A 12,472-nucleotide genomic window follows, 5' to 3' on the forward strand; every position below is an offset into this window, starting at 1 on the left:
TCATCTCTCAACGGCTGTTATATCTTTATTTGTTTCTTGACATGTTCAACTTGTGAGTGTGTCTGTGCGTGCGTGTGTGGACTGCATGCTTTAAATGTGTGGGTGATCTGGTTTTTCCAGCCTTAAGTATACACAGCAGGAGAGGAGGGGCTCTTTTCTAAGACAGGGTAAACTTGTTGGATAAACACTTACAGTCAGCGACCTCCCCTCTGTTATAGTAGGATGAATAGGCCTCCGTGTTATGACTGTCTTTTACAGTCTTTTTTTTTTTTTTACTGCAGCAGGGGTATGCCATGTCATTCTATGGAGTAGATACAGAGTAGCACTCTCTCTGAAAAAAGCAATTGCATTCCTTTATCAACAACTAAGCGCGAAGAAGACATTTTAAGACCCTGTTTGGTGACTTTTGGGCACAACATTTCTGAATGTGGTCCCATACCAGAGTGCTACAGGATAGACCACATGTATTCTTAATCCATTCCTGTGGGGTAGACCTTAACTACACTTGACATCGGAATATACCGAAACAAAATGGCGGCATTTCCAAGTCTTCACAGAACTGTTTGATATCACTGCTTTATCTAGGTACTACGTGTTCTAGGTGCAGTGACCTCAATGCTCTAGATACCAGCACAAAGCACCACAGAATGGTTCCTACAGTTTAAGAATGCTCGCAGCATACTGTACATTCCCAGCCTTCACTCCCTAGCATTAACCTAGATAATACACCACATCAAGTTTTCTCCAGTGTGCAGAACTGATGGAGAACACGTGAGTGAATGAATGAACAAATGTATGAAAAAAAAAGAAAGAAAGAACAGTTAGTACAGCCCTGGGGTCAGGCCCTCTCCTTCCATCAGGAGGCTTCTGTTGCCTCGTGGAGGAATCCTTGATGAATTAACCAATGAGACACCAGTGCACTGATAAATAAACCAATGGCGGTAGAGATTACTTACGTGCTGCAGGCCGTCATGGCTTGACAGGTGTCACCAGTGCAGAACTCTGAGATGGTGCTGTACTGCAGGTTTATAAGATTGAAGAAGGTTGTCGCTGCGGGGAGACAAGAGTAATACATTAAACTCAGTCATACACACAGTCAGTAGTGCACTTGAACATTGTAATACTGTGTATTTCACTAGCACTGTGTAATGAATGGGACAACACACCCAGGTGAAACCCAGTTATGGTAATCTGATCTATATATAATATGACTGTCACATGGCTTGTCGCATTCTACATCGTTACATCGTGCTTAAGATATGCCCCAGATATAAAACTTGATTGAACAACTGGTATTTTTGCCTCCAGGGAAGTTCTTTCAGTTTTAGTCACACTCAACAGCATAGTGTAAAGGACTTACTGTATTTCAGTTAGGCAAAGAAACCACTTCTCTAAAAGGTCAAACATCATTGCATCAAACATTATCCTACAAACATTGTATGGTCAGCTTGGCAAACCTCAGTTAACACAATGCACACTAACCATGAGGTTGAGTTCATTTTACTGCCTTTCTGGAGTTGAAAACACATTCTTCAGATAAGACCGACATTGTTTGTGATCAAAGACAAACTTGATTAGCGGTTGATACAAGTCGATATAGACGGGCTTACATAACTCCTGATTTCCCGAAAAAAATGCATTCGCAAGCGAAAACATGTTCCATCTGTTTTACATAACACTGTTTGAATAGCTAAAAAAAGGAACACTTTTTCATCTCCTCCTAGTAGGCACCTGGCTGCTCGTTCCGTTTCCAAAACAAGTACTGAGAGACAGACAAAATAAACCCCCCTGGAGACTTACACTGCATCAGATAAAACAACTAGTGCAATGAGTACTAAAAACAAGGGATTAAAGGAGTTCACAAAACTCCAGAGAAGATGCTAAGAGATTACTGTGAACTACCAATAAAAGATCAAATTGCATTATATACCATCTATGTATTGCCTCTATGTATTACCATCTATGTATTGATGAGTGACTATAAAGATGCTGGGTTTGAACATAGCACTTTGAGAACAGGCAATGAATTGCACCTGGGTTAACATATCTTGAGGAGGATTTAGGCCAACTGCTTCAGTTGCAGTGCTATTATTCATTGTAATCCATACTCAAGATAAGAGACGCTGATAAGGCAACAATTTAGTTGCCGAAGTACTTGGCTTAGTAATGACTTCCCCCTAAACCTTCATCATGCTGACTCACTGTTGCTGGCGAGCCATTCGTTGAGGTCTATCTCCCGGGGCAGCACCACCAGCTCCTTGAGGTCAAAGTCGACGACACGTACTTTAGTGAACTCCGCCTCCAGGTACTGCTTCTTCTCCTCTGCCGGAGGCTTCTTCCCATTGGGCTTCGTCTTTGACTTCCTGTAAAAGAACAGGAAGAGGAGAAGGGACAGGTTAGGGCGATGCACAAGGAGAGGCAAAGACGAAAGGAGGAGAGATGTAGGAGATCTGAAGACTTATGTGACACATGGTAAAACTCCTGTTGTTTATAGCCCACTCATTTAAGGGATGTGGGGAGTTAAGCTCTTCAATTATGCTTGCAGAGTAATTTTCGGGTGAATTACACCACTTACTAACTAGAATGAGTGAGAAAGAGTACACATCAAGACAAGGACAGTATTGGTGTAATGGACAAATGCACATTGCAGGTAATTTCATATGCATTGCACTGTAACAGAGTGGAGGTGAGCCCCATCATACAAGAGTTGGCATCCTCCATACCATTCCGTGACGATAACATTCAAATGAATACTCTTTCTAAAATGGATGTGACTATAGGTCAAATGGCAGCTATTAAAAGTCTACATCACAAACATAGTTGCTGTCCACTCCAAGCCTATATCTAAAGCTCTAAGCCTTTGTAGATAGCCATATGCCCTTCAGCCACCGCTAGCAGACAACGCTGTGTCTCTCAGACAGTCCAGCACTCGACAGGTCAGCCTACGGGTCACCATGTCTCTCCCCCGGGGCCAGGGTGAAGAGGAACATTCACCCAGCGCCTGTACAGAGAGCCCTCTGTTCATGTACCTGACCTCTTAGGCCTGACCTCTGACCTGTCATTAGGGGCCAGTTACCACACAGATAGTGCCCGGAGTTTCTTGCACTTCCAGCGCTAGTTTTAGCATGTGAATGTCATATCACACCCCCACTACACTTCCAGGGCCATAACCCTGTGCTCCTCCCTCCCCTCACCTCTACAGTCCATCCTATGGCACAGGCTATCGAGGGTCAAAGGTTGGATGGCTGTACAGGCTAGTGAGACATGTCCACACAGGAGATGCATTGCTGGACACGGCAGGCCTGGCTCAATTGATGTGAAGACTATTAGGCCCACTGAACTAATAGAGTAGGCCTAGTACATAAAACATAGGCTGAGACAATTGTTCTCTTTTCCTTCCTTCTATGTGGCTGCTAATAGTAAAGGATACGACAACATTGAACTTTTCGTTTCAGCTCATTGAGCTCAAACGTCCACTTTCCGACTTAAGAACAACAATCCTAATTAGTATTCATACTAGGCCTTCCCTCTTCCTCTGATGGCTCAATCCCTCTCTGTCCCCCTCCTTGTCTCCATTTCATTCCCCTCTCTCCCTCTTGGCCTTGCTACTGTGTTTGGGTTTGTTTGAGGACAGGGGAGTTCCAGTTTTCTCCCTGAATTTATTGCGCCTTTGTTAACCCTAATTTCCGCCATCCATTCCCCTTGCCTCCTCCCCCTTCTTCTCCTCATTCCTCTCTCCACACCCTCTGTCTAAACACAATGACCCCCCCGGTCCATGTGTTCTTGGCCCTCGCCTTTCCCTTTCCTTCCCACTCACAGTCTCAGATCCCAATTCCTGGAAAACGGCAACTCCAGAACAGAGGACCAGGGACTGTAAACTGGGCTTTTCAGCAGGAGCCAACTATACTGAAGCCAAAATCTGTGAACTGAGAATTGCAGACGCAATGCCTGCCTGCTAGCTTACTTTCTATAGAAAAGGGGGGACATAAGAGGCAGTCCACAACCAAGACAAAGGTTTTATCAGAAAGAGAATGGAAGAGAGGGGAAGAGTTCACATAGCTCCAGCAGATATCCATGGGAACTAATAAACACTTACAAAACATGAAAGGACTGTGGAGCACGAGGCTCCTTGGCCAGAGAACACAGCTCTAAAGACCTTCACTGTTTTAACCCCCCCCCCCCCCAAAAAGGAAACTATGCTCTGCCTTTCCAAATCTACAAACAGGGTAAAGCACCTCTACGTGTGCAGAGAATGCTGGGGAACTTTCACTGCCAGCTTTTCATTTTGACAACCTCAAAGGCCTACCCCCGAACCAACCTCCAGAAACTAATTAAACTGTCTTAATGAAGACTGGCTCAGCTGTAAACTACCTTTAACCCCAACACGCATACACACAGGGTGGACCTGTCCTCAGTTCTCGAGGTCTAAGGCGGGATCAGGCTCGTGACGCAGCTGTTGTGTCCAGCTGGCCAGGCAATGAGAGGGAGAGGAGCTATAGAGCCAGCTGTAGGAGTTAGTCAGAGAGAGAGAGCGAGCGAGCGAGGGAGAGTGTCTCCTGGCACAATGACTGATTCAACAGCTGCGAGATCCAGTCAGTCAGTATTCATCTCCATGACTGACCTTAACTACAATAAAACCTAATTTCTATACTGTAGATAACCTCCACCAAATCTCTAGGAGATTCATCACGAGGATCACTACTATGTGATTTAGTATATTGTAACACACACGCACAGACACACAATTCCTCTCAGATTAAGACAGGCCCTCAGCATGTTCTGTCTTGTCTGTTTTTCTTCCACAATTCATCCTGGGACTTCAAGCCACTTGCACAAAGAATTTGAAAAGGGAACACATGTACGCGCACACACGGTTAGGCTGAAACTTCACCAACATCTGTTTCAATATTCCCATGAAACGTGTCTCTGGCCATATAAAAGCAGTTAAAAAAAGACCACTTTTCGCTCCTCCTAAATTAGGCAGGGACACAGTTCAGTAGTCTTTGAATGAGTGGTCTTAGTGAATAGCCAACCTAATTACTGTGGGTTACACCATGTCCCTAGGCTCGGAGTCTAGGCTGTATCACGGATGGGTTCCTGCTGGCGCGAGGCAGGCTGTGCCCATTCTCAGCCCAGAAACATGTGCCTGGCCATGGGCTGGCCTGGGCTCCACTGCTGCCTCCTGGCTTGCCCTGATCTGGCCTGGTGAGGAGGCATACACTACACTGCCTTTTATGGCAAAGACTCTGCCTGGGAAAACTTAACCAACAGCAGACAGGCTCTGTGTGTGTGTGTGTGTGTGTGTGTTTGGGGCGAGGGGGAAGTTTTCTTTTCCCCCCCAAAAAACTAATGGCTCCAGTATTCACCTCCTTGTACCACACAGACATGGGTGCTGTATGGAAAATGACGAAATTAGAGAGAGGGGCAGGAAATGGCTCAGTGAGACAGAATGTTTTCAAAAGGGAAAAACAAGAAACGTTCACAGGAGTGAACTTTTCAAAGGGGCTTAGAGAGAAAGTCTTTGAAAACGTGTGTGCACTGATGATATCTCTAGATTAAACCTTTTGCCTGGGTAAGCTCTTTCACATGACAGAACATGTAGCTTGCAGCACCAAACCACAGACCACATGAATCTTTCTGCTCCTTATGAGAGAGGGGAGAGAGAAAAAGGGAGGGAGAAGAAGGGAAGCAGACAGAGATAAGGAGTGAGGATAGGAAGATAGATAAGAGGTGGGAAAAGATGGAGCAGGGAGGATAGAATATGGAGAAAGAGAAAGGGAGGGTAATTTAAAAAAGTTCTTAAAAGGTAAAGAAGGGGTAGAGGGTGGAGAAAGATGAAGGGAGAGGGCAGAGATGAGTGTGAGAGGCCTGAGGCTCCTGACCCTGCACAAAAACTATTTGTACAGGTGAGCCTGTGGTCACAAAGAGAAGAGAGAGAGAGAAAGAAAGAAAGAAAGAAAGAGAGGACAGAAATAGAGAGGGAGATTTATGAAGGAGAAGGAAAGAGAGAATGATAGTTGGAGAAAGAGAGGAGGAAAGGACAGCGAGAGCAGAAGAGAGGAGAAGAGGAGAAAAGGGGGGGAGAAAGGTAGAGACAGAAAGAACCATTAATAACCCTCTCTTACCTTTAGAGAGGTGTCGCAGAGAATGTGAGCACAGAGAGAGAGAGAGAGAGAGAGAGAGGGGGGGGGGGGTGTTTGTGTGTACATGTTACTCATTGTAAAAAAACCAACAGCAGTCTGCAAAGAAAGTAGAAAGCAGTTGACTCCGCTTAAATGCACAAAATGTTGTCTTAGTGCAGTGCAGATCTCCCCTTGTGTAAGACACTGCATTTATCAGGAGCCATATCAAATAAGCTGACTGCCTGCTGACAGATGAATATGCACCGTTCTAAAATAGACCCCACTAAAAGCTAGCCAACCTTCTGGCAGGTACAACACAAGCAACCTGGTTCCAATAAATGGAATCATCACACTTGGGACTAGATTACAGAAATATGCCGGGGAATTAGTGGAAGTGCTTAGACTTACAATGCTATTAAAAGGTCTGCCTTCATTACCAATGGCTTATTTAAAAGTTGGCAAACGTAGAAGAGAGCCTCTTTGGTGGCTTTGAACAGCAACTCAACTCTAAAATTAGTTATCACCTCAACACTCAAACATGCACTAATTCTACCAACCCTGACATCAATGCTGCTACTTAAATTGGCTTGGAACCAGAGCCCCCTGCTACTCCAAAAAAGCCTGTTTCCTTGTTTTTATTAGTGCATTATGCAATCTTTATGCATTTTGTGTGTTTTTTCCCTCCTCTAACTTTACAATACAATGTCATGTATTTACATTCCCCCTCAGCCAGTGAATCGTGCCAAGGCCAATATTGCACAACTGTTGCTTAAATTGGCCTGGTGAATTTGGGAGGAACCTAACTAACTATTGGCATATGGAAGTGGTTAATGCAATCTGTGATGGGGAACAGCAATTGCATCCATCCAACACTATTACCGTAAACAAGGCTTCCAGCTTTAACAACTAAATAGGCCTACAGACTTCTTATCTGTTGTTTTCCTGTCTCTGATGTCCGTGCTGTAGGAGAAGGAGGACGAACTTTGTAGCCGAAGCATACTCAATAATGGCAGACACTAACACACTTGTCTGTTCCCTCTGAAGTGCAGTTGTGGGGATATTAGTTCTCCTCCTGAACACGTTTCATGTATCACAACTGGTATGTGGGGGGAGCATTCCCAGGCAAGAAATGAGAAAAATGCTGCTTCACCACCTGGCCTTAATACAATTCTGACCTGAAGCCTTTTTCACTAAAAAGGCTCCTAGTATCCATCTACAGTACCGTTATGCGATACCGAGAAAAACAACAGATTAGATAAGGATAACATAATAGAATCATGATGTTCTTGCTTTCTGACCAACAAACATTAACCTAGAATATAGGCCTAATAAAACTCTGAGACAACAATACCCTGACAAAACAAATCAACCTCAAGATAACCAAAAAACGTCAGAATGAGGATCAATAGAATGTCAAAAGGTTCCTTCACCCTGTCTGAACTTTGTTCCAGGCCCATTGTTATGGGTCAGCAGATCTGGAATTAATGATCAATAACAGAGACAATTGAACCATACTACAGTACATAGACTAAGCACTTCCATATTGTAAGGGAAGACGCCAGATTTAGGGAGATCGGTTACGGTTTGCTCCCAGTCAGACCTAAAGATCTATTTCAGGCTCTAAATTGAATATACTCTCAATGGCTCTTTCCCCGAAAAACCACAGACAGAAGAGAGCAGGCAGTCCCAACCAAGCCAAGCCACGGCGGCCATTACTTGGCTAAAAAGAGACAGAGTTAAAGGACGGACAGCATCCACAGCTTCAAACTATTGTACAGTGTAAATAATGGAAGTTTAGACTCATCTGACTAATGCCTATACAACTCTCCAAGAGTGATTTTTAGAGAGATTTTGCATACAGAAACTAAGCAGCACTGCGGTGACTCCTACTTCAACACATTCTGAGCTTCAGAGCTGCAGAAAACAAGCAGCACTACCCTAATCAGCAGTACCACCATGAATTGTGTTGAAGGTAAAGTCACACACAACAAAGGTCCAATTCTGGTTCAGAGGACCTCTGACCCGAACACTAACCCAATTCAGTAGGCTGTTGGGAGGTGTGATTTACCTCCTCCTCTTTCCTCCTCTGCTAAACCCCATTCAGAACCCCCCTGCCCTGCGGGTACATAAGGACCCCCCCGCTGTGGATATAATGTAGGCTCATCAACATCACAAGAGCCACTTGTGGAGATGGGGGGCTGGGAGGGGCTTAGACTGAGCCCCTAGTTGAGCACTTTACCTCAAGGAAAGGTGGAAGGATGCATTTGTAATCACTGATTTGACATGACTTGATAAGTGACAGCATTCTTTGCACCACACCTCTTTCCCCGAATCCAATCATAGCAGATCAGAAATACCCTATTTTGTACTCCTTTTCCTCAAACGTCACTTGTCTGGAAAAAAAAAACCTTTACAGTGATAAAAGTTAAAGTTTAAAAGGCGGTGCAACCGATTATAATCTCTGTGGTATTCCAAAGACAGTACACATGTTCTCTGTAAAGGAGAGACATACAGTAGAACATGTCATTACATGCTAGATCTGTGAGATAGACATCTACTGTACAGTACAATAATGCTGATGCCTTGTACTATAATGCATATCTGCCTGCAGTTCTGCATTCTGATATTGACTCCTAAAATGGTAGACAGTCTTAGAACTAATACGGCACAGTAGGTTCTAGCTAGACATTCACTCTTTGGGCTGATTAGAGAAAACACCTGCATGAAGTAAAAGGAAACTTCACAAAAAAAGCAACAAGTCAGTTTGTCCCCTCATTGTCTCTCATATCTTGAGATGGAATAGCCATTGTAACTGTCTGGCCTCATGGTGTAATGCTTTGTCCTGACAAGCCATGGGCTATGGAATACTCATGGGTAGTTCAGTGGGTATTTCCCACATTGCTTTGATTCTTCAAGGGATGATTTCGAAATAAGTCTCTGTTTAATGGCACATGAAAACACACACTTCGTCAAACTATTTGGGTCATACTTTCTTTTTCTTACGTCTCTAATATGCAATACAGAGGCGGCCTAAAAAGGCACTATTACACATGAATCATATTGAATACTGTAACACGACCATATTAAATATTATACATATGCAATAGGCCTAGATTGACTACATATCCATCCATTCAGGCACAGAAAGGTTTTCTTCTAGAAAATAAATCATACCAAAAACAACTCAAAATATGTGATGATTCTGTTTGAGTTGTCTGAGCTCAAACGGAACTAGGGGATTTAATTATTTACAGTGGTTGAGGAGGCGTATCACATTGCTCTTGTTCTTGTTGAGTCTTGCTGGGGATACCTGTCAAGCGCCAGTATTTAAAGCGAACTCAAGCTTATGAGGCTTTGTAACATACCACCAACTAGTGAATTGCTGCTACCCGGAACCTGGGGGTCAATATGCCTGTAAAGCTAATGAGGGACAGCAATTTCCTCTTTAGGACTAAGCTCGGAAAAAATGCAATTGAAAATGGGAAAATTTTAATGTTCATGCAAATAGCACCTACTGTGTCGACGGCAGGCTTTTATGAAAGTCAGCTTTTCTTAAAAGGAACATTTGTTCCGAGTCACTGGCCATAAATCTATGCAATATGTGTCTGCATCAAAGAGCCGCTGCTCCGTCAAATAAAACGCTTATTTTTTCCGCAACATTAATGATTGTGCTCGGAAATTATAACTATTTTGTTGGTCACATTGTTGCAACGGTGAAGCATTTGAAATTTTGCATCAAGATGTTGCTGATTTCAAAATGTTCACGCTCAAAATACAGCACAGATAAATCCGAAACATTAGAGACAAATACCAAAACACTTTTTCTAATGGCAAAGCAGACACATAGATAACATTTAAAGTCCCATGTCGGACAGTGTCCCAAATACTGCTGCATGGAAAGTTCCACTTGTAAACGAGCATGCTGGCGGCTGTCACGCGTACCGTCGTGAGCCTCGGTGCACAATGCAGGCTTGTAACGCTTATGAAATATTGAAGGTTACAAAACACGTTTAAAAAGTTACATTAAGATGTATTCTTTTTACCTTAATACTTTGCCCACTGCCTGAAGCACCATTTTACAACTTAATCCGCTTTTTGGGTTCCTCTGTGAGTGCATATCCGTATTGTCTCTTTCAGGAGTACAGTAATCACCGACCATAGTTTAAGGGACAATTACAAGGAAAAAAAATCTCTCCACTTGACACTTCCTCAGCAGTGAGACTACAATTGTATACTTCAATAACTTCTACTGTACAGGGGACTTGAAGAAAAACTTTTCTGACGCTTTCGCAAATACCCGCCCCCCTTTCCCATTTCCAACCAATCAATGGAGCGGAGAGTCCTCGAGGTGAGAAAAAAAGAGCCCCCCCCCCTCCCCACAATACCTACGTCACAGCTTGTTCATGTGGACGTGGTCCATACTCTTTCTAATTGTTGGCACAAAGTAACCCACGAGCCAGGTGGTCTGTTGTCAACTGTGAAGTGTACTGTAACATGATTATGTGCTACAATGTCTTATACAACTGCAGATACACATGCATCCTCTTTGTATTCTCTATCCAACTCTTTATTTCCAGTAAACTTGGAAGAGTATACTAAGTATATTAAGTACAGTATAATAGTTACAAAGAGCTGTACTATATACAGCATCACTGCAGTCAATAACAACATCTTGAGTAATATGTTATGTAGACACACACTGAGAAATCGTCTAGAAAACCAAAGAGAAGAATGTGGTCTTTTACCATCTTAGGCTGTTCCTATTTCCTTATTCCATGCAGCTGAGTAAAAACAATTCTCTGAATATAATAAACAATTAGCTTAATCTACAATTAGACTGCAACCGTGACCTAGATTTATAGATATGCTAGGGGCCCCAAGTCACTCACTGCTACACAAACTGGTTAAAAGCACTGACGCCAGCAGAACAGTGGTTTGTACGCGTATAACGTGTCGAGACGGTGGGGTGACATTCCTCCTCGACTGTGAACCTCACCTGGAGCGAAACTATGACTGACGGAGAGGAGAGGCATGTTACAACTTGACTTTGGCAGAGGACTACAGCACAGGTGAGAGATTCAGGCAAATCTGCCCTGGAATCATTCTGCTAAAGTCTTGGGCCTAGCAAAGCGCTATGTTTTGGAATAGAATTCTCAGTATGATAGTCAACAAGTATACAAAAGGTAGCTCAAATTAAACTCCCCAACAGTTTCTAACAGCAAAAGCAGGAGAAAAAGGAAATAAAAACAATCTGATCATGCAACTGTGAGTCAAAAGAGGATTATGACAAAGGAATGCAACAGAGCTCTATCATTCTCTCTCACTCCTTGACACTCTCTCTCCTCTGACTACTTCATTTTCTTCTCCTCTTCTGACATGTCTCGGACTCCCTCCCCCAGTCTCTCTCTGTCTCCCTCACTCTCTCCCCCACCTCTCCCCCTCTGACCTCGTCTCTCTCCCCCTCTATCAGACTGGACCAGTGGGGCCACAGCTGCAGAAGTGAGAAATACCAGCAGACTGCTGTAGCATGGACTCTCACAAAGACACACTAATCTGGGGGATCTCTGGAACCCAGCACGTTCTGTGTGTGTGTGCGCGCAAGTTTGCATGTACATGTCTGTGTACGTCAGGGTCTTTGTGCCAATTGGTGTGTGTACTGTAGTTGTGCATGAGCGTGTTTCAGGGTAGGAGTCAATTTATTCCACTTTAATCTAGTCAATACAGAAAACACAATTCAATATCATATCAGGTAGGGGGGGGGGGGGGGGGGGGTGGCTGCGTCCACCAGAGCCTCTCTCTGACTGGCTGCTGCTATGGTGGTGAGGAGAAGGGGAGAGCGAGAGAGAGGCCAGAACAGGGCAGAGCCTTTACCCAGCAGCTAAATATAACCTCAGCCTGCCTGCCTGGGCCATACAGAGCATAGAGAACTGCACAGAGAGAGAGACAGAGAATGAGGGAGAGGGGGAGAGAAAGCAAGAGTGAAGGAGAGACTGGGGTTAGGGGGTGAACGGTCCTAAATGGCTCCAGGCCCTACTTGAGGTGTGCAAGCAAATATAATGGAAATCCATGGACAACTTATCATTAATTTGCTTAAAACTATTAGATCCATGCAGTCACCTAAAATAGAAGGCAGCAGCCATTCAAGATCATTGGAGCATACTGGCCTGGGCCCCTGCATTCAAATTGAAGGCTGCCGTGCCAAGACAAAAGATTGACTGAGGCTTCACAGTCAACCAACGGCAGCTAATAACAGACAGCAGTTTCTTGAGTGAGTTAAAAAGGCAATTGAGTTGCTGGTGATGAGGGTTATTGCGTGATCTACACTCACATAATAGGATAAACATAGATAT

General features: G+C 43.9%; 1 protein-coding gene across 3 annotated transcripts in view; it reads right to left on the reverse strand.

The window, feature by feature from the left end:
• The window catches only part of mob2a (MOB kinase activator 2a), a 56,598-nt gene that overhangs the window by 5,085 nt on the left and 39,041 nt on the right, over positions 1 to 12,472 (reverse strand). For 2 of the 3 annotated variants that reach the window (XM_083666888.1, XM_083666887.1), the window contains exons 2-3: positions 2,203 to 2,363; positions 957 to 1,050 (exon numbers count right to left, since the gene is read on the reverse strand). In XM_083666888.1, coding sequence (XP_083523014.1) covers positions 957 to 1,050; positions 2,203 to 2,363 — 255 coding nt within the window. Of the gene's footprint in view, positions 1 to 956; positions 1,051 to 2,202; positions 2,364 to 10,165; positions 10,345 to 12,472 lie in introns of those variants that run through there. The other variant, XM_083666886.1, reaches the window with a different exon arrangement.

Source organism: Argentina silus (assembly GCF_951799395.1).
Source record: "Argentina silus genome assembly, chromosome: 3".
NCBI lineage: Eukaryota > Metazoa > Chordata > Actinopteri > Argentiniformes > Argentinidae > Argentina > Argentina silus.